An 18482-nucleotide genomic window follows, 5' to 3' on the forward strand; every position below is an offset into this window, starting at 1 on the left:
AGGGACAGGGACAGGGACAGGGACAGAATAGAATAGAATAGAATAGAATAGAATAGAATAGAATAGAATAGAATAGAATAGAATAGAATAGAATAGAATAGAATAGAATAGAATAGAATAGAAGGAATGGAATGGAATGGAATGGAATGGAATGGAATGGAATTAGAAAGTAAAGAATTTATTTATTATTTATTTTATTTATTTATTAATCAAATTTCTATACCGCCCTACTCCCGGAGGACTCAGGGCGGTGAACAGCCAAGATAAAATACAGATAATACAAATATTAAAAGTCCCTTAAAATTATTAAATATTTTGGCTGAAACACAGATTAAAATACCCAATTTATAAAATCAAACGAATTAAAAATTATAAGAGGAGAGTTAGGCCAGGCCAAAATAGGATAGGATAGGATAGGATAGGATAGGATAGGATAGGATAGGATAGGATAGGATAGGATAGGACAGGACAGGACAGGACAGGACAGAACAGAATAGAATAACAGAGTTGGAAGGGGCCTTGGAGGTCTTCTAGTCCAACCCCCTGCTTAGGAAGGAAACCCTACACCACTTTAGACAAATGGTTATCCAACATCTTAAAAACTTCCAGTGTTGGAGCCTTCACAACTTCTGGAGGCAAGTTGTTCCACTGATTAATTGTTCTCACTGTCAGGAAATTCCTCCTCTGTTCTAGGTTGCTTCCCTCCTCGACTTAGTTTCCATCTGTTTGAGTTTTCCACCAGAAAAATGGGCACCCTTTGTGCCTTCCAGGCATCTCGTACCCATGCGTTGGCATTCAGCACGCATCCAACAAGAAACTTGGCCTTCGTCGTCTGTTGAACAACTCCATCCCGGCTGACTGTAGTCCTCTCCAAAACAACTTTCTTTGCTTCCAGAGGCTTAGCTGAGCCTCAGTTCCTAGGGCCATTCATCCCTGACCCTCCCTCCTCTCTCTCTTCCATCCCATCCTGGGCTCTGCAAAACACATCCAGAAGTCCCACTTCGCTTGTCTTCTTCTCACAGTCCCTGCTCAGCCCGTTTCCTGCTGCTTTCCTCCTGGCCGGGGGCCAAGACTGGAAAACGCAGCTGCTCTGGAGGCCACGCACAAGACAGGAGAAAGGGTTCCCTTTGGGCTGCATTGCACACCACGGGATATCCCCCCCCCCCCGTTCTCTCCCCAGCCCTCCCTCCCTCCCACCCGTTGGCTTGAGAGATTTTCCAAAACCTGGCAACCTCTCTCTCTCTCTCTCTCTCCATTGAGATCCTGGCTTGGAGACCAGCTTCAAACAAGCAAACAGTCAGCCTTTTAAAAAGGGGGGGAAAAGGTTTGAAAGAGGAGGGAGTCCTTCGCGATCTCTCCCTCCTGCGGGAAATCTCTTTTTTTTTTTAGGCAAGGGATTCTGCAAAAAGCCAACACAGTTCTAGGCTGAATCAACAGAGGGATAGAATCAAGATCACATGGAGTGTTGATATCACTTTATAAGGCCTTGGTAAGGCCATACTTGGAATACGGCATCCAGTTTTGGTGGCCATGATGTAAAACGAATGTTGAGACTTTAGAAAGAGTGCAGAGAAGAGCAACAAAGAGGATTAGAGGATTGGAGGCTAAAACATATGAAGAATGATTGCAAGAACTGGGTATGTCTAGTTTAATGAAAAGAAGGACTAGGGGAGACATGATAGCTGTGTTCCAATATCTCAGGGGCTGCCCCAAAGAAGAGGGAGTCAAGCTATTCTCCAAAGCACGCGGGGGCAGGACATGTTCTGGCCTAGGCTTCCTTAGAAAGCATGAAGCAAAGTCTTCATCCCGGTAAAACCTCTTTCATTAACAGGATTGTGAATTCCGTTCATTCACAGTCCACAAGGCTTGGCCAAACAGTCTTTCAGAGGAACGTTTATCCCCACAGTTCTTCAATTAGTCACATGGTTGTTAAGTGAATCCAGCTTCCCCCTTGTCTTTGCTCCTCACCAAAGGGGAATCATGCGATTCTGGGACATTGCGACGTCATAAATACGAGTCAGTTGTCAAGCATCCGAATGTAAATCGCGGCAACCATTGGGGAGGCAGCAATGGTCATAAATGTGAAAAATTATTATTATTATTATTATGGTCATAGGTCACTTTTGTCGGGGGCCATTGTAACTTTGAATGGTCACTAAATGAACTGTTGTAAATCGAGGACTACCTGTAAGAGGTTTTCAGATTGGGGGAAGGGCAAAACTACAAATGAAATGAAATGAAATGAATGAATGAATGAGTGAATGAATGGATGAATGGATGAATGAATGAATGAAAAGGGCCAGAAAAAAGATCCCCAGATTTCCTCCCTTCCTCTCTCTGTCTCTTTCCTCCCTCCCTCTCTCTGAGAGAGAGAGAGAGAGAGAGAGAGAGAGAGAGAGAGAGAGAGAGAGAGGGAGAGAGAGGGAGAGGGAGAGAGAGGGAGAGGGAGAGGGAGAGAGAGAGAAGCACTGCCTTCAACAGACACTTGGGGGAGAGAGATTAGCAGGGGATAATGTTTCTTGCCATGCTGTGAATAGCTTGAGCTGCTCATGTCTGTTTGTTGTGTTGCTGTGAAAAATGCAAAGCCAGCCATTTCCCCCCACCACCACCCCTTTCAGCTACTCAGCTGGTGACCCAGGAATTTAAAGTCCAGATGGTTAAAATGAGGAGGGAGAGGGGGAGGAAGAGGAAGGAGGAGGAGGAGGAGGAGAAAGAAGAAGAAGAAGGAGGAGGAGGAGGAGGAGGAGGAGGAGGAGGAGGAGGAGGAGGAGGAGGAGGAGGAAGAAGAGGAGGAGGAGGAGGAGGGGAGGAGGAGGAAGAATTAAAATTAAATTAAATTAAATTAATTCAATTTTTATGCCGCCCTTCTCTGAAGACTCAGGGCAGCTCACAGAAGAAGAAGAAGAGGAGAAGGAGGAGGAGAGGAAGAGGAAGAGGAAGAAGAAGAGGAGGAGGAGGGGAGGAGGAGAAGAAGAGGAAGGAGGAGGAGGAGGGGGAGGAGGAGGAAGAAAAAGAAGAGGAGGGGAGGAGGAGGGGGAGGAAGAAGAGGAGGAGGAAGAAGAAAAGAAAAGAAGGAAGGAAAAAGAAAGAAAGAAAGAAAGAAAGAAAGAAAGAAAGAAAGAAAGAAAAGACTTAGTTTGAAGTGCAGTGTACGATCATTAGGGTGGCTATAGTAGGATTACAAACATCAGATGGAAGCCCACACCCAATCACAGACCTCTGAAGGCTTCCCCCATTGCCAAAAACTGTGCTGGCTCTTGCACAGTCAATCTTCGCATTGCGCAACCTGTGAATTCAAGCCTCCTGGTTTATTTTGTCAGACAACTTCAGCTGAGCTGATCCCCACCCCCACCCCTCCCTCTCTCAGCCCAAAAAACACCCAAGGAAAAATAAAACATGATTCTTTTGTTAGTTAATTAGTTCTTTAGCTGGCCCCAAGCTTGCCTGGTGACTACATGGAGATGGGAAGGCCAAGGTCTTCCAGGGACAGCTTCTGCCTTGCTCTCCATTTGCAAGTCAATGCAAGGCGGAACTGTGCCCTCAGGAGGAAGAGAGGAAATGGGACATTTGAGAAAGAGAGAGAGAGAAACTTGCATAAACAAACTCTGCTTCCCCTCCACCCACCCACCCACCCAGAAATGCAAAGCGCAAAGGATCAATCAGAATAGGAGCTGGAAGGGACCTTAGAGGTCCTCTAGTCCAACCCCCTATTGAGCAGGAGGCTCAATACAATTTGAGAACAAGTGGCTGTCCCAGGTCTCTTCTTAAAAACCTCCAGGGACGAAGCACCGAGCAACCAAGAGTTTCCTATCTCACCACCAGCTCCTTCAAATCTGTGAAAAAAACAGCCATAAGTCACATGTTCCGTCCCCTTGTAACTTTACTAAAGGAACTGTGGTAAGTCAAGAGCTACCTGTCCCAAAGGTGCTTCTTTTTTTTTTTTTTTTTTCAAAAGGCAACTGGACTTTCTGGTTTTTCTTTGAAGACGTTTTCGCTTCTCATTCGAGGAGCTTCTTCAGCTCTGAGCTGGGCCCATCATCAGGAGGCAGTGAGTTCTAGTCCTGCCTTAAGCTACGAAAGGCCATGGAAGATCAGAGGTGAAGAAGCTCCTTGGATGAGAAGTGAAATGTCTTCAAAGAAAAACCAGAAAGTCCAGTTGCCTCTTTTAATTAATTAATTCAATTTATATGCCGCCCCTCTCCGAAGACTCAGGGCGGCTCTTGAAAAAGCACCTCTGGGACAACCATGACCTGGAGGATGGAGAACCTCCATAGACATCAAAAGCTACCTGTATATCAAGCTTTCAATTTAAAGTTGGTAGTTACCAAGCCAGAATTCCATAGCCCATCTTATAGATTGGGAAATGCCAAGATTGACTTTTCTTGTTGCTTCCTGAGTTGATAGCATTTTATTTTAAAAACGATAACAACCACCACCTTGGATGATGATTTGAAGTTTGCCCCTCAAACGTTTTATGGGATAGTCTAAAGCAGAGGTCTTCAAACTTGGCAGCTTGTGGACTTCAACTCCCAGAATTCTCCAGCCAGCACAGCTTTAAGACTTGTGGACTTCAACTCCCAGAATTCTCCAGCCAGCTGGAGAATTCTGGGAGATGAAATCCACAAGTCTTAAAGCTGCCAAGTTTGAAGACCTCTGGTCTGAAACAAAGCCGGGGAAAATTACAAGAACATTCTTTCTTTTTCACCAAAAAAATAAAGGACAACTCAATAGCGTTGAGGATTCTTCCATCTGGATCTACTTTACTTCAGTCCACAAAATCATGGCGGGATTTGCTTTTCCCAAGGAAATATGTGTGGTTTTTTTTTTAAAAAAAAAGAAGAAGTAGAAGCTAGAACATTTGGGTGCCACCTTCAGACTTCACCAAAGCTTCTGCCCTAATCAAGATGGAGAGTCTTGAGGAGACAACTCAACTCAAGGTCTAACTCTGCATAAATTAGCAGCCTGGCACAGACTAAGGGGGTGGGGATGGGGGGGGGGTTCCTTCCCCCACCCCTCTCCATTTTCTAAAAAAAGAGAGGTGAAATCTTTTCAAGGAAAGAAAACCAAGGAAGCCCAGTTCTCTTTTGAAAAGTACCTTTGGGGCAAAGTCTGGTTATGAAATGTTTGCAAGAAAACCACCATGAGGAGTAAAAAAAAAAAAACACACATTATGCAAAGCCCCCTTGAGTTATTTGTAAAAATAATAAAAGGCAGGATGCAAATAAATAAAATTTAAAAACAATAATACTCCTACCAAGATGGACAGGGCAAGTCTTTAGTGTAGGGGTCTGCAACCTTAAACACTCAAAGAGCCATTTGGACCCGTTTCCCACAGAAAAGAAAACACCGGGAGCCACAAAAACCCTTCCCGTGCCTGACTATTTCTTGGGCGGCCACAAAACTAGCATATGTTGTTGAATTAAATGTTCTGTTTTCTTCTGAAACTTTTCTTTTCTTGGATTTATCCATGATTGGCCTACCGGGGATCGAAAAGCTTAATAAATTGTGCGTCGGTGGGTGTCACACATTGGCAGTTGTGACGCATATTTTGAGTGAGAGGGAGCTGCAGCAGATGGGTGAAAGAGCCACATGCGGCTCCAGAGCCACAGGTTGCTGACCCCTGCTCTAGTATATAAATAGGGAATAAACCCCACTCCCTTCTACACTGATGATGTTACCTAGTTGCGTCAGGAAATGTCTGCAAGAGAAAAAAAGGGAGCACCAAGGACTCCACTTCTTGGAGAAGGCCTCCTGAAGGTGGGACTCAACCTGGCTCTCGAATCTGCCTTGTCACTCATCTTCCCTTTCATGGCCCCAGCAAGCTCATTTCCAAACAAACCCAGATCAGCCACCTTCCTCCTTGCAAAGTGGTGCCCCACCCATCTGGGACCAGGCTGACGTCACAATTTTTGGGGGGCGGTGGGGGGGTTTGCTTCCTTGTGGTAGGAGGACACCAAACACAACATAGACGGGCTCCACGGTTCCTGCAAAACCTTTTCAATTCCTTTTAACAAAACCAGGGCTAAGCAGCGGATGTGGGGATAAAGAGCAAGGTCTCAGGGTCTCTCTCTCTCTCTCTCTCTCTCTCCTCTCCCCACCACTGCGATGGGCAAGGCCCTTGACCTCAAAGAGGCAGAGGCGAGGCCCAGATGGACCTCGGGGGTCAAGTTTGGCTTGCCGGACTGCGTAAACCTTTCCCCCAAAAGGAAGGAGTTAAAAACCCACTTTCGTTCCACAGACCAACCATCACAACAACAGCCAAAGGCATTTTCTCCAGAGCTGGGGGAAGGGCGGGTGGGGGGCTGGTCTCCCCAAACTTTCCCTCCAGGCGTGGGAGGAACACAGCCGTGGTCCAGAACAAAAGAGAACCAAGCAAAGTGAGTGTCTCTCGTCTTCCGAGGACATTTCTAAACGCCTCCACCCTCCGATAACAATCATCATAAGATGATGGAGCACCATCGGCGTTGACAAAATTCCCCATCAGTCAATTGCAAATGGCAGCTTTGCTGGGAACAGCTTATACCTGGCAAGGAGACGTTTACAACCCTCAAACAACACCTGCCCATCCCAAGGGCTGGATGGGTGGATAAAAATACCAACGCTAGTCTGAACATCTGTCTGATTGTGCAACAACCCACCACAATAATGTTAATAATATTGGCATTGACAAAAATCCCTGTCAGTCAATTGCAAAAGGCAGCTTACACCCTGCTACAAGACTTTTATAAGACCTGCTACCACCCACCACAACACCTGCCCAGCCCAGCTCCTTGGAAAGGACTGGATAGGTGGATAAAAATGCCAGTGCCAGCCTGAACATCTGTCTGACCGTGCCACCAACCACAATAATAATAATATTGGTATTGACAAAATCCCCGTCAGTCAATTGCAAAAGGCAGCTTGACACCCTGCTACAAGAGTTTTACTACCATCCAACAACATCTGCCCAGCCCAGCTCCTTCAGAAGGACTGGATGGGTGGATAAAAATGCCAATGCCAGTCTGAACATCTGGCTGACAGGGTGAGGAACTGTGACAATGACAACCTCGCCAGTCAATTGCCAGAGGCAGCTTGACTGGCTGCAGCTTACAGGAGGCTTTTAAGAGGATCTAATAACATCTGTCGTCCCAGCTCCTTGGGAAGGACTGGATAGGATAAAAACATGCCAATTCCAGCCTGAACATCTGGCTGACTCTGCAATCGCCCATAATCAGAGTAACTTTTTTTTTCCTACGGTCTCCCTGAACCTCTTTTTCCAAGCTTAACACCCAGCCCATGGACGAATGCAATCCCTTCCACGCAATCCTGAGCCCACCGAGCAATTAATTCCCTTTCGTTTTTCTGATAAAGTTTCGGAGCGAATCAAACTCCTCCTCCTCTCCTCCTCCTCCTCCTCCCAAACTCCCATCGAATTTAAAGACATGGGTTTTTGTTCTGTTTTGTTTTTGCTTCCACGCGTTGGAAACCTCGTGGAAAAAGAGGAGGGGGGCGAGATTTGGGTGCAATTGTAGCCTCGCGTTTACATATCCAAAAACCAGGCCCTTGTAAGGGGGCGGGGGCGGGAGGAGGCAGATAGATAGATAGATAGATAGATAGATAGATAGATAGATAGATAGATAGATAGATAGATAGATAGATAGAGTAGGGAAGGAAGGAAGGGAAGGAAGGAAGGAAGGAGGGAGGGAGGGAAGGAAGGAAGGAAGGAAGGAAGGAAGGAAGGAAGGAAGGAAGGAAGGAAGGAAGGAAAAGATAGCAGATAGTTAAATGGAATAGATAGATAGATAGATAGATAGATAGATAGATAGATAGATAGATAGATAGATAGATAGATAAGGTAAGGAAAGAAGGAAGGAAGGAAGGAAGGGAAAGATAGCAGATAGTTAAATGGAATAGATAGATAGATAGATAGATAGATAGATAGATAGATAGATAGATAGATAGATAAGGTAAGGAAAGAAGGAAGGAAGGAAGGAAGGGAAGGAGGGAAAGATAGCAGATAGTTAAATGGACTAGATAGATAGATAGATAGATAGATAGATAGATAGATAGATAGATAGATAGATAGATAGGGTAAGGAAAGAAGGAAGGAAGGAAGGAAGGGAAGGAGGGAAAGATAGCAGATAGTTAAATGGACTAGATAGATAGATAGATAGATAGATAGATAGATAGATAGATAGATAGATAGATAGATAGATAGATAGATAAGGTAAGGAAAGAAGGAAGGAAGGAAGGAAGGGAAGGAGGGAAAGATAGCAGATAGTTAAATGGACTAGATAGATAGATAGATAGATAGATAGATAGATAGATAGATAGATAGATAGATAGATAGATAGATAGATAGATAGGGTAAGGAAAGAAGGAAGGAAGGAAGGAAGGGAAAGATAGCAGATAATTAAATGGAATAGATAGATAAACAGACAGAACTTTCGGCCTCCGTTTCCTTTGCGGAAAAAAAAGAAACACGCCGACTTTTATACAACTCGCGGAGCGGGTCGCGATTCACACGCATTTCTCTCTCTCTCTCTCTCTCTTTTTTTTTTTTTTTTTTTTTTGTTTAGGATTCCGACGGACCTGCGCGGCGCCCCTCCTCAGAGGAGTCAACCCCCCTTGAATCGATTCCCCCAAGTGCGGCCGGGTCGAGATTCAACGAAAAGCGCAGAGCGGGGGAAGAGAAGAGAGGAGGGCTCCGTGAAATCTCCCTTTAACCGTTTCTCCCCGGCTGCTTACACGCCGCTCCCCCCCCCCACATCCGTCCGTCCCCCAGCCCCCCATACACACACACACACACACACACAGAGGCGTCCTCGCCCCCCCCCAGCCCCCCCAACCAGCCTTTATCTGCTAAAGACGGCCAAAGGACAATTGTCGCTCGGAAACTCGCCGGCGGCGGCTAAAGCTCCGCGTTCCCTTTGCTCCCCGCAAGACTTGGAAGAAATTTTGAGTTTTTCCCACGCACACGCACCCCCCGACCAAAAGCCAAAGGCTTTAGTCTTCTTTTACAGACCCCTCGCCAAGAAACGGAGGACCCGGAGAAAGTCCATTCCAACCGAAGAAGAAGAACTGGAGGAAAAGAGGCGCTGGCGAACCGATGATCTCGGCTAGTCCCGGACTCGCAAGGGACGTTTGGACGGCAGATGCGGAAAAAACTTCATCAAATTATCTTAAGGGGTCCTTAATTTACATGATTTACAATCCCAGAGGGAAGGGGGGGGAAAATCCACCAACATTAAAAAAAGAGAGAGAATCTTTAAAAAACCATCCCAGATTTCCTGGAAAATGAATGTTTCTTTTTTTAAAAAAAAAAATTAAAGAAACTTAACCAGGGAAGGAAGGATCCGTTTTGTGTGTGTGTGTGTATCTAAGATGGCAGACAAATGGATATTTTTAAGGTAGGCCGGAAGTGCAGTCAGTCGGTTTATGGGTTTACTCGAGAGAAAAGGGAGAGAAAAGCAGAGAGACATTCCCTTCCATCCAGAGAAATATATATATATAATATTTTAAATTTACCTTCGGAGCTTTTCGTGGGTCTGTCCAGATGGTTCTTTTCTTGGTCCAAACGTTTTATGGAATTGTGGCAGTCAAAAGGTGAGCAAACTGGATGGATCCAGGAAGCCGGAACAGGAGTTTTTGCTTTTGCAAGAAGAGAAAAAGGCCCTTCGGAAAGAGAGGGAGACGCAGAACAGAAGGCCTGAAAGTTTTCTCCTGCTCACCAGCAGCTCTTCCGCAGAAATAAAAGAGCCAAAAAATTAGAAAAGAAGGAGAAGAAGCAAAACCAGAAGTTTCGGGGGTAAAAGGGAAAAGTTTCTTTCAAACCTGTAAGCTTCCCTGCCTCCCAACAGGTTCTTTTGGATAGGTTGGCTTTTTCTGCAGAGTTGAAAAGTTGCCCTAGAATTTTAATTTTAATTAAAAAATTTAATTTTTTAAATTTAAAATTGACATTAAAAAAAAACGTAGAAGAAGAAAGAAAAGGGGAGGGGAAGAAATAACCAAATAAAAAAACCAGTCCTACGGGTGTCCTTTCCCAAACAATAAACTTTTAATGCTAAAGCAGTTATATAACCAAAAGCTGTACATTGTCATCTGTGTGGGGTTTTTTTTTTCTTTTTCTTTCTTTTTTGTTAGAAAATGAAATTGTGTTTTTTTTTAATGGGATTCTTTTTTTTTTTTCCTTCTTCTTCTCATAAATATTGTTCAGTTCCCGGCACTTGTCTCAATAATTAAATTACAAATGATAAATATGGCATCGTGGATATGTATTTACACACAAAAGAGGTATTACAAAAAGGCAACTGTTTATACTAAAATGCCAGGAGACCTGGGTGAAATTAATATCACAATATTTTTTTTTTCCATTGTAAAAAATAGACTGAATGACACCCCTTCCCATTTCTGCCATTTGAAGAAAATACATTCACAACAGAAAGGAAAAGGAAAAAAGAAAGAGGGAGGGAGGGAGGGGAGAAGAGAGAGAGAGAGAAAGAAAGAAAGTGAAAGAAAGAAAAAGGAAGGAAGGAAGGAAGGAAGGAAGGAAAGAAAGAAAGAAAGAAAGAAAGAAAGAAAGAAAGAAAGAAAGAAGAAAAAAGACAAGAAAAAAGAAAAAAGAAAACAAAGAAAACAAAGAGATCTTTGACAGGGTTTCTGTCTCAGTTAGAAAGCCAAAATGTGTTTTTAAATTTTGCGGAATTTTTTAGGCAGGTAGGTAGGAAGGAAGGGAGGGGAGAAGGAGGGAGGGAAGGAAGCAAGCAAGCAAGTAAGGAAGAGAGAGAGAGAGAGAATATAGGACTTTGGCAAGTTTAAAAACTGTTTTTTTTTTTTTTCCCTTCTACGTTTAACAATCACAACTACAAGGCCAAGAGAAACAATCAAGTTTTGTTTCTGAACATCCCACGGAAGGAGACGGGGCTGAGAAACAGACGGGTGCGAAAAATGAAACATCCACTGAAGTCGATTACAAAAGACAAGGGAAAGAAAGAAAGAAAGAAAGAAAGAAAGAAAGAAAGAAAGAAAGAAAGAAAGAAAGAAAGAAAGAAAGAAAGAAAGAAAGAAAGAGAAAGAAAGAGGATGGGGCGCAAGAACAAACTAGAAGAATTGTTTTGTTTTTTTTAAAAAAACCTGAAAGAAACAGTCGACGCAGAAAGAAAAGAAGCTAATCCTGAGAACAGCAGACATGATTTAAGTCCAGCCTCTGGAGGCTCTTGTTGGGTTGGGGATGAGAGACGAGGATGCTGCTCCCTGACACCCCCACTTTCCTTCTTCCTTTTGCCAATCTTTTTTTTTTTTTGGTCCGGGTAAAATCCAGCAGCATCAGCAACAGGCCAGGCACGGATGGAGGGCTGGCTGTCCTTTGATGTCTCTTGAAAATCCAAGGGAGGAGAGAGGGAGGGAGAGGGCAGGGGCCTCCTCCTCAGACATACCATTCATTGAAGTTGGGGGGCAGACCTGGGTTAGGGTTGGCCGTCTGAATGGTGGAAGGAGGGGCAGCTTTCCCGGAGTCCTTACTGGGGGCAGTAGCCAAGGCTGGGGGCGTGGAGGATTCGTAGCCTGAACTGGCTGCCGGAGAGGATTCGGAGCTCTGTGTTTCGTGGACCTGAAAAGGAGAGAGAGAGAGAGAGAGAGAGAGGGAGGGAAAGAGAAAGAGAATCATCACAGGATCAGAGCTGGTTATTTCATGGATACCTTTGGCTGCCTGTCTCACGGGCAGCTGGCAGTGCAAACCAGATAAAAGCAAAACCAATCATTATAAAGGGAAGGAGCATAAAAGGAACAGCCCAAGAACACATTCACACATGCCTCCCCATTGTGGGGAGAGAGAAAGAGAGGAGAGTAGAGGGAGAGGGAGGGAGAGAGAGCGAGAGGAAGAGAGAAGAAGAGAGAGGGAGAGGAAGGGAGGGAGAGAGAATAGGGGACAAGTTTAACCCTCCCTCGTTCAATAGATTTTTTAAACAAACCAGCAAAAGTAGAAAAGACCCCAGCCCAAGAATAAATCTAGAATGAATCAAAACAATAAAGGATTCTGGAGGGGGGAAATGTGATTGTATTTATGTGTATAAGAGAGAGATTGAGAGAGAGAGAGAGACAGAGACAGAGACAGAAAGACAGAGAGAGAGAGAGAGAGAGAGAGAGAGAGAGAGAGAGAGGGAGGGAGGGAGGGAGGGAGGGAGGGAGGGAGGAAGGGAGGGAGAGGAGGGGGTAAACTTAAATCAAACTCCAAATCAAATATGATTTTTGACTCGAAATCAGAGAAAGTAAACAAGAAGAATTAAATTGAGAATGAACCAAAACAATATATGGGATTCTGGAGGAAAAATGTTTCGGCCTGCCCTGCAAAGGAAGGAGGCCTCCAGCCAACTTGCAGGGTGACCATTAGGAGGCATTGCCCTCGACTGATACTCCAGAGTAAGGCAAATGACCTTGGAAGGGATTTATATTTCAGAAGCTTACATCCCTGCAGGAGAAAATGCAGCTTACTTCACTGCCAACTCCTGCTTCGCCGTTCCTAAGAAAGTCTTCTAAACAGAAAGTGTGGATTTATATATATAGAGAGAGATGAGATAAATAAAACATGGAATAGTCATTGAAGGTGAAATATTTTGCAGCAAAAAGCAAAATAAAACAGGAGCTTAAATCAAACAGGAAGTTTGATCGTAGTCTGGCCAGAATTCCAAAGTGCCATTAGTTTAAAAAATAAAACAGTAGGATAATAAAAGTTTGCACAGTTCTTTTTCTGTCCCTTTCTCTAACCCGAATGCTTACTCTAAAGGTCAAAATACAGGCAGCCCTGGACGGTCCATTTAGTGACTTGTTCAAAGTTACGTCGGCTCTGGAAAAGAGGGACTTATGATCACTTTTCACACATCCTCGTGGTCATAATTCAGACACTTGGCCACTGATTCCTAATTACGACGGTTGCACTGTCCCTTCAGCGACCTTCTGCCAAGCAAAGCCAGATTCACTGAACAATGGTGGCAAGGAGAGTCAGAAAATGGGGCAAAAGTCACTTGAGAAATATCTCGCTTAGCAACAGAAAAAATGGGGCTCAACTGTGGTTATAAGTCAAGGACAACCGCACACAGAGAAATAATAAAAAGTGCACCACATTCTGGTGAAGGGGGTTATTATGCAAATAGCTAATAGTAGACAAAAAGAAATAAATGCGCATAGAAGACTGTAATACGTAGACATAAACAACAGAAATATTACAATAATATGTCGTATGAGTAGACAAAAAATAAATAAATGAACATAGAAGACTGTAATACGTAGAAATAAAAACAACTGTTTGGGCACAGAGACATACCAGTATCAAAATACATGAACTATGTTGTACTCTTTCTATAAATTATTGGTATTGCACGCTACGTAGTAGTAAGAGTGTAACTGTACACCCAAACGCACATGCGATTTGCTTTCATGTATAAATAGATTTCTTTTTAGCAGGAATGAGAAAGAGAGAGCGCTTGTTTGCAATTACACAAACACAGACACACAATTGACTCATGGAAGATCCAAGCTGGATATCTTTTAGCTGGATTCTGCAAGATTATTATTATTATTATTATTTTAATTCTACAATCAACACCAGAAGTGACACTGTATAAAGACGGGAGCCCCAAGGCTTGTCACGATCAGAGCAATTACCTTCATATGCTTCCTTAAGGAACTGGGGTGAGTGTAAGACTTATCGCAAACTTTGCAAACGTAAGGCTTGTCAGAGGTGTGTACGTGCATGTGTTTCTTTCGGTCGCTGCTGTTCGCAAAACGCCGGTCGCAGCCTTCAAATTCGCACTTGAAGGGCTTCTCTCCTGCAGATGGACAGGAACACAGGTGGAAAAAATCAAGAGGGGGAACAGGGAGGGGGGGCAATTTAGGATTTTCACATTTTCCTCCTTGCCTGGTTTTCTCGCTCTCCTCTGCCCCCCCCTCCTTCTCCAGTTCCTGAATAATTTTTGCCTTCTATTTTTTCCCATTCTGCTTTTTTTCCAGGAATAAGCTGGAGGGAGGGAAGAAGGAAGGAAGGAAGGAAGGAAGGAAGGAAGGAAGGAAGGAAGGAAGGAAGGAAAGAAGGAAGGAAGGAAGGAAAAAAGAGAGAAAAGAGAAAGGAAGGAAAGAAGGAAGGAAGGAAAAAGAAAAGAGAGGAAGGAAGGAAAACAGGGAGAAGAGAGGGAAGGGAAGAGAGAAAGGGAAGGGAGGGAGAGAGGAAAGAGAAGAGAGGGAGGGCAGAGAGAGAAAGAGGAAGGAAGGAAAAAAGAGAGAAGAGAAAGAGGGTGGGGAAGAGAGAGGAAGAGAAGGGAGGGAGGTCAAATTGGGGTTGTTGACAATTAAATGGCCATTGTGCCTTTAATCCTGTGTTTATCACATGCAATCTTGGAAAAGATTAAGAAAATGACTTTGGAGTGATTTATGAACTATAAACAGAAGAGAAGAGGAAATAGCAATGGCCAGTCTTTAATTCTGGAGTTACTCAGGGGAGAATCCTAATAAATGCTAGAAAATAACATTATTGGCTGCTTCTAATTTAATTTAATTTTCTTTTTCTTTTCTTTTTCTTTTTTTTTGGGGGGGGGAGGAACTAAACTCTTTCTCCAAAAAAAAAAAAAAAGCAGGGATAGGGGGAAAAAAGAATACTAGGAACAAAAAAAAAAGTATCACTGATTTAATTAGAAGATGTGCCAATCAAGTCATTAAAAGAGAGAGCGGAAGTGAGGGAAAATGAGATTTCATTTGCATCTCTATGGTTCGCTTAGCCGACTGTCTGAGCAAGTCGCTTTCAAAAAAAAAAAGCAATCCACACACACCTCCAATGAATGCCCCCCTCCCCCCTCTTGGACTCATAGGACGCCCCCCCCCCCAAATCAGGAGGGGGGTGGGAGGCTGAGAGCAACGAGAGAGGAAAGCTAAGGAGGCCGAAGGAATGGCATTTGGGAAGAAAACAAAAATACCCCGCTTAAAACAAAACCATCCACGCCCACGTTAAGGTTAAAAAATAAATTCAAATCAGATCAAAGCAGCAGGCAGTTCCTTTGCGAAATTGACAAGACGTCGGCAAAAAATCTGCAAGCCGGCGTTGAAATTGACCAGCTTGGAGGATAAAAATGAATTTCAATCCGGATTTCAACAATCCGGAGTGAAAACAAACCCAAATACTCCCGTAGTTTTTCGGCGGTTTCTTTCCTGCCCCCCATTTCTTCTTCCCTCGCCCCTCTCTGCGCCCCCCCCCAACGCCCCCCACCAAATCCGCTTTGCATCTTCCCCGTCTCTCTCTCTCTCCCCTCTCAACCAGCCCCTTTTCCCACTGCGGTTCCCCGAAATCCATCCTCTCCCCCCCTCCCGCGAAACCCCAAACGAACCCGGGTCCTTTTTCGGTCGTCGGAAAGCGCACTTAAACCCGAGATGGAGCGCAAAACCAGGTTTTCAACAGGTGGGGAGCCTCAAAGGGAGCCCGTCGGACGGAGCAGGGGTGCGGGTGTGTCCCCCTCCCCTTCTCTCTCTCTTACCTGTGTGGGTCCTTTTATGGATTTTGAGGTTCTCGGACCGCGCGAAAATCTTCCCGCATCCCGGGAACGGGCAGGGAAAAGGTTTCTCGCCCGTGTGAACGCGGATGTGGTTGACCAGTTTGTATTTGGCCTTGAAGGATTTGCCTTGGCGGGGACACTCGTCCCAGAAACACACGTGGCTGTTCTGCTCGGGACCCCCGACGTGTTCCAGCGTGACGTGGGTAACCAGTTCGTGCATGGTGCTGAATTGCCGGTCGCAGGACTTCTTGGGAGATTCTTCCAACCACTTGCAAGCCAGTTCTTGCTTGACCGGTTGCCGCATGTAGCGGAAGAAAGCGCCCGGTCCCGCGTGGTGATGATGATGGTGGTGGTGGTGGTGATGATGGGGCCCAGCCACGTTCATGCCCGCCACGTTCACGGGCCCGTAGTTGGGGAAGGGCGGCGGGGCCCCGTAAGCGTCCGCTCTGGGGCTGGAGACCCCCCGGTAGGAATCCGGCCGGCCGAAAAACTCCCCACGCAAACCCAGGTGCAGCTGGCCGCTCTCCACGGGGCCCGACGGCGAAGGCAAGCCGCCCGCGTTCTGCTCGTGCAAACCGGGGAAAAGCAAGTAGCCCCCCGCGCTGTCCGCCAAGCCGCCCGGCGCGTGGAGTCCTCCGGGTGGGTTGGTGCCGAAAAGGCCGTGGTGAGCCGGGGAGCTGCCGGGGGTCCCGCTCGGCCCTCCTCCTCCTCCGCCGCCGCCGCCTCCTCCGCCGCTCGAAGGCGCTTCGGCCAGGGCGCAGCCCCCGCGGTTGCGGAAGAGAAAGTCCCGCGTGGAATTGAAGGCGGCCACGTAAGGAGAAGGCACCTGGCCGCCGCCGCCGACGTGAGGGTGAGGGGGCGGAGGGGGCGGCGGCGGATGATGGTGGTGGTGGTGGTGGGGATGATGGGGATGCGGATGATGGGTCGGGTGGTGGTGCGCGAAGCCCGAAGCTTGAGGCGTAAATGCGGATCCCTGACCCGAGGCCAGCTCGTGGGTGGCGGGGCTGAGTTTGAAGGGAGGCTCGGCGAAAGGAGGGTGGTTGAGCCCCATGGCCACGTCGTGCGGGTGGGGGCGAGAAGCGGCGAAGCCCCCGACCCCCAAGGTGGGGAACTGGGGCCCGCCATCCAGCAGCATGGCCATCGTCCTCCTTCAGACGGCCGCGAGGGAGTCGAGCGGGCGGCGGCGTCGATCCACGGCAGCGCTCCTCTCTCGCCTCTTCCTTCCGTGGACGCCGGAGGGGACGCCCCCCCTCCCCTCCCGGCAACGCGGGGACGCTCCGAGCCCCCTTGGCCTTCCTCGGCGTCCTTCCCCTCCGCTGCCCCCACCTCCCGCCGCCTCGAGATCAGCCCCACACAATAGCCGGGCAGGCAGGAGGGCTGGCGCGGCGGCTCCGCCACGGCCACATTCACACGCGCGCCCGACCTCGCCGAACCGTGGCAGAAGAAGCAGAAGAAGAAGAAAAAGAAGAAAAAGAAAAGAGAGCCGGGCAGCGGAGGGTGGGGGGCAAAAAAACCCCACCCACCCGTCCCCGGAGGACCAAGGACGGCGATGCCCCCAGGGCCGCGCGGGCCAGGAGAAAAAAAAATAGGGGGTCGCCCCCCGCGCTGCCCCCTCGGAGGGGATCCCCTCCGCCTGGCTTATCCGTAGGGCGCCCTCCGCTTCGGCGGAGCGACGTCCTGGCACTGGCTGGGCTCGGGCGCTTCTCCCCGGCTAACCCAGAGGGAAGCAGCCGAGGGAGGGGGCTGCGAGGAGCGAAGAGCGGGTGGGGAGGGGGGGCGGAGGAGGAGAGGGGGAGACCCAACTCCGGGGGGGGGCTGCGTCTGGGCCAGCCAATGGGGAGCCAGCCAGCCGGCTGTCACCTGACCCTCCACCCGGGATGCCCATTGGCCCACTTTGCCCGGACGGGCATAGCTCTCCGTATTGAAAAATGGCAGCTGGCGGCCAAACCCGTCTCGTGATTGGACGGGGCGCCCCTCTCCGTGGGGCGCAGGTAAGGTGAAAGGCTGCTGGCCCAGACGGGTTCCCCCCCCCCCGCAGCGTTTTGTTTACTGGAGATGCGACGGAGGTGGGGGGGAGAGAGAGGGGGGAGGGGGAAAGGGAGGGGGAGGGAGGGGAGGTGCTCGCGCATCCTCCCCCTTCGCCCCCCCCCAACCCAACCTGAGTGGGGGTCTTTGCAAGCGCCGAGCCACTTCCTCGCCTTTCGCCTGGACGCCACCCACCCGCCCCGATGCGATTAAATTGCCGTCGTAAATAATTCTGATTATTCGTGATCTTTCCCCCCCTTTCATTTCATTATTATTATTATTATTATTATTATTATTATTATTATTATTATTATTATTATTATTATTATTATTATTATTATTATTATTATTGCTGTTCTTGTGACTTTTTTTTTTGCTAGGAGGAACTAAATCCGGACGCCCCGGCACAAGCCCCATAAAACCGGGGAGAAAAAAAGTGGGGTCTCCTTCCTTCCCCGACCGAAGGAGGCGATGATTCCAGGGAGGTGGGTGGGTGGGGGGGATGGGAGGTGGGGGAGAGCGATCGTCCTGGCGTGGAACGTCTCTTGAACTAACCGGATCGTGGCCTCCGTCCTCCGAAACCGTTTTAAGGGTCCAGGGAACCGGTTGGGAAGCCACGTTTCTCTCTTTTCGATCCTCCGGGGGGGGGGAGGGGGCCGGGACGTGGGGAGGAAAAAAGTCCCCTCGTGGTCCACGCGAAGCGAAGAGCGCTGGGCGAAAGGCCGATGCGTGGAGCTCGTGTATGTGACACGCGCGGGTTTCTACAGAAATGGGGACGCGAGGGGGGTCCTTGGTGCTTTTTCTGAGTTGAGCTGGTTTCAAGCTCAAGAGCATTCAGGACCCCTCCTCTATTTTAAGAGACGTTCCTTAACAGCTTGGCCAGGACCCCGCTTTGCTCTTTTCGGGGGGGGGCTTTATTCTTTTCCCGACCACCACCCCCGGGGA

The 18482-nt window shown here is 47.4% G+C and overlaps 1 protein-coding gene across 1 annotated transcript; it reads right to left on the reverse strand.

The window, feature by feature from the left end:
• Positions 1 to 10016: 10016 nt before the first annotated feature.
• Positions 10017 to 17273, reverse strand: ZIC3 (Zic family zinc finger 3). The gene is made up of 3 exons (XM_060683973.2): positions 15495 to 17273; positions 13639 to 13802; positions 10017 to 11587 (listed from the first exon to the last, which is right to left on the reverse strand). The coding sequence occupies exons 1-3, from the start codon at positions 16651 to 16653 to the stop codon at positions 11405 to 11407; spliced, it is 1506 nt and encodes a 501-aa protein (XP_060539956.2). The 5' UTR covers positions 16654 to 17273; the 3' UTR covers positions 10017 to 11404.
• Positions 17274 to 18482: the final 1209 nt, after the last annotated feature.

The sequence above is a fragment of the Pantherophis guttatus genome, chromosome 12 (assembly GCF_059756535.1).
Source record: "Pantherophis guttatus breed Tessera chromosome 12, ASM5975653v1, whole genome shotgun sequence".
NCBI lineage: Eukaryota > Metazoa > Chordata > Lepidosauria > Squamata > Colubridae > Pantherophis > Pantherophis guttatus.

Bases quoted from the DNA above. Each gene is read 5' to 3' on its own strand.
- ZIC3 (XM_060683973.2), bottom strand. From the start codon at position 16,653: ATGGCCATGCTGCTGGATGGCGGGCCCCAGTTCCCCACCTTGGGGGTC. The intron at 13,803-15,494 runs GTAAGAGAGAGA...GTCCATCTGCAG, and splicing joins CCATAAAAGGACCCACACAG to GAGAGAAGCCCTTCAAGTGC. The intron at 11,588-13,638 runs GTAATTGCTCTG...TCTCCTTTTCAG, and splicing joins CCTTAAGGAAGCATATGAAG to GTCCACGAAACACAGAGCTC.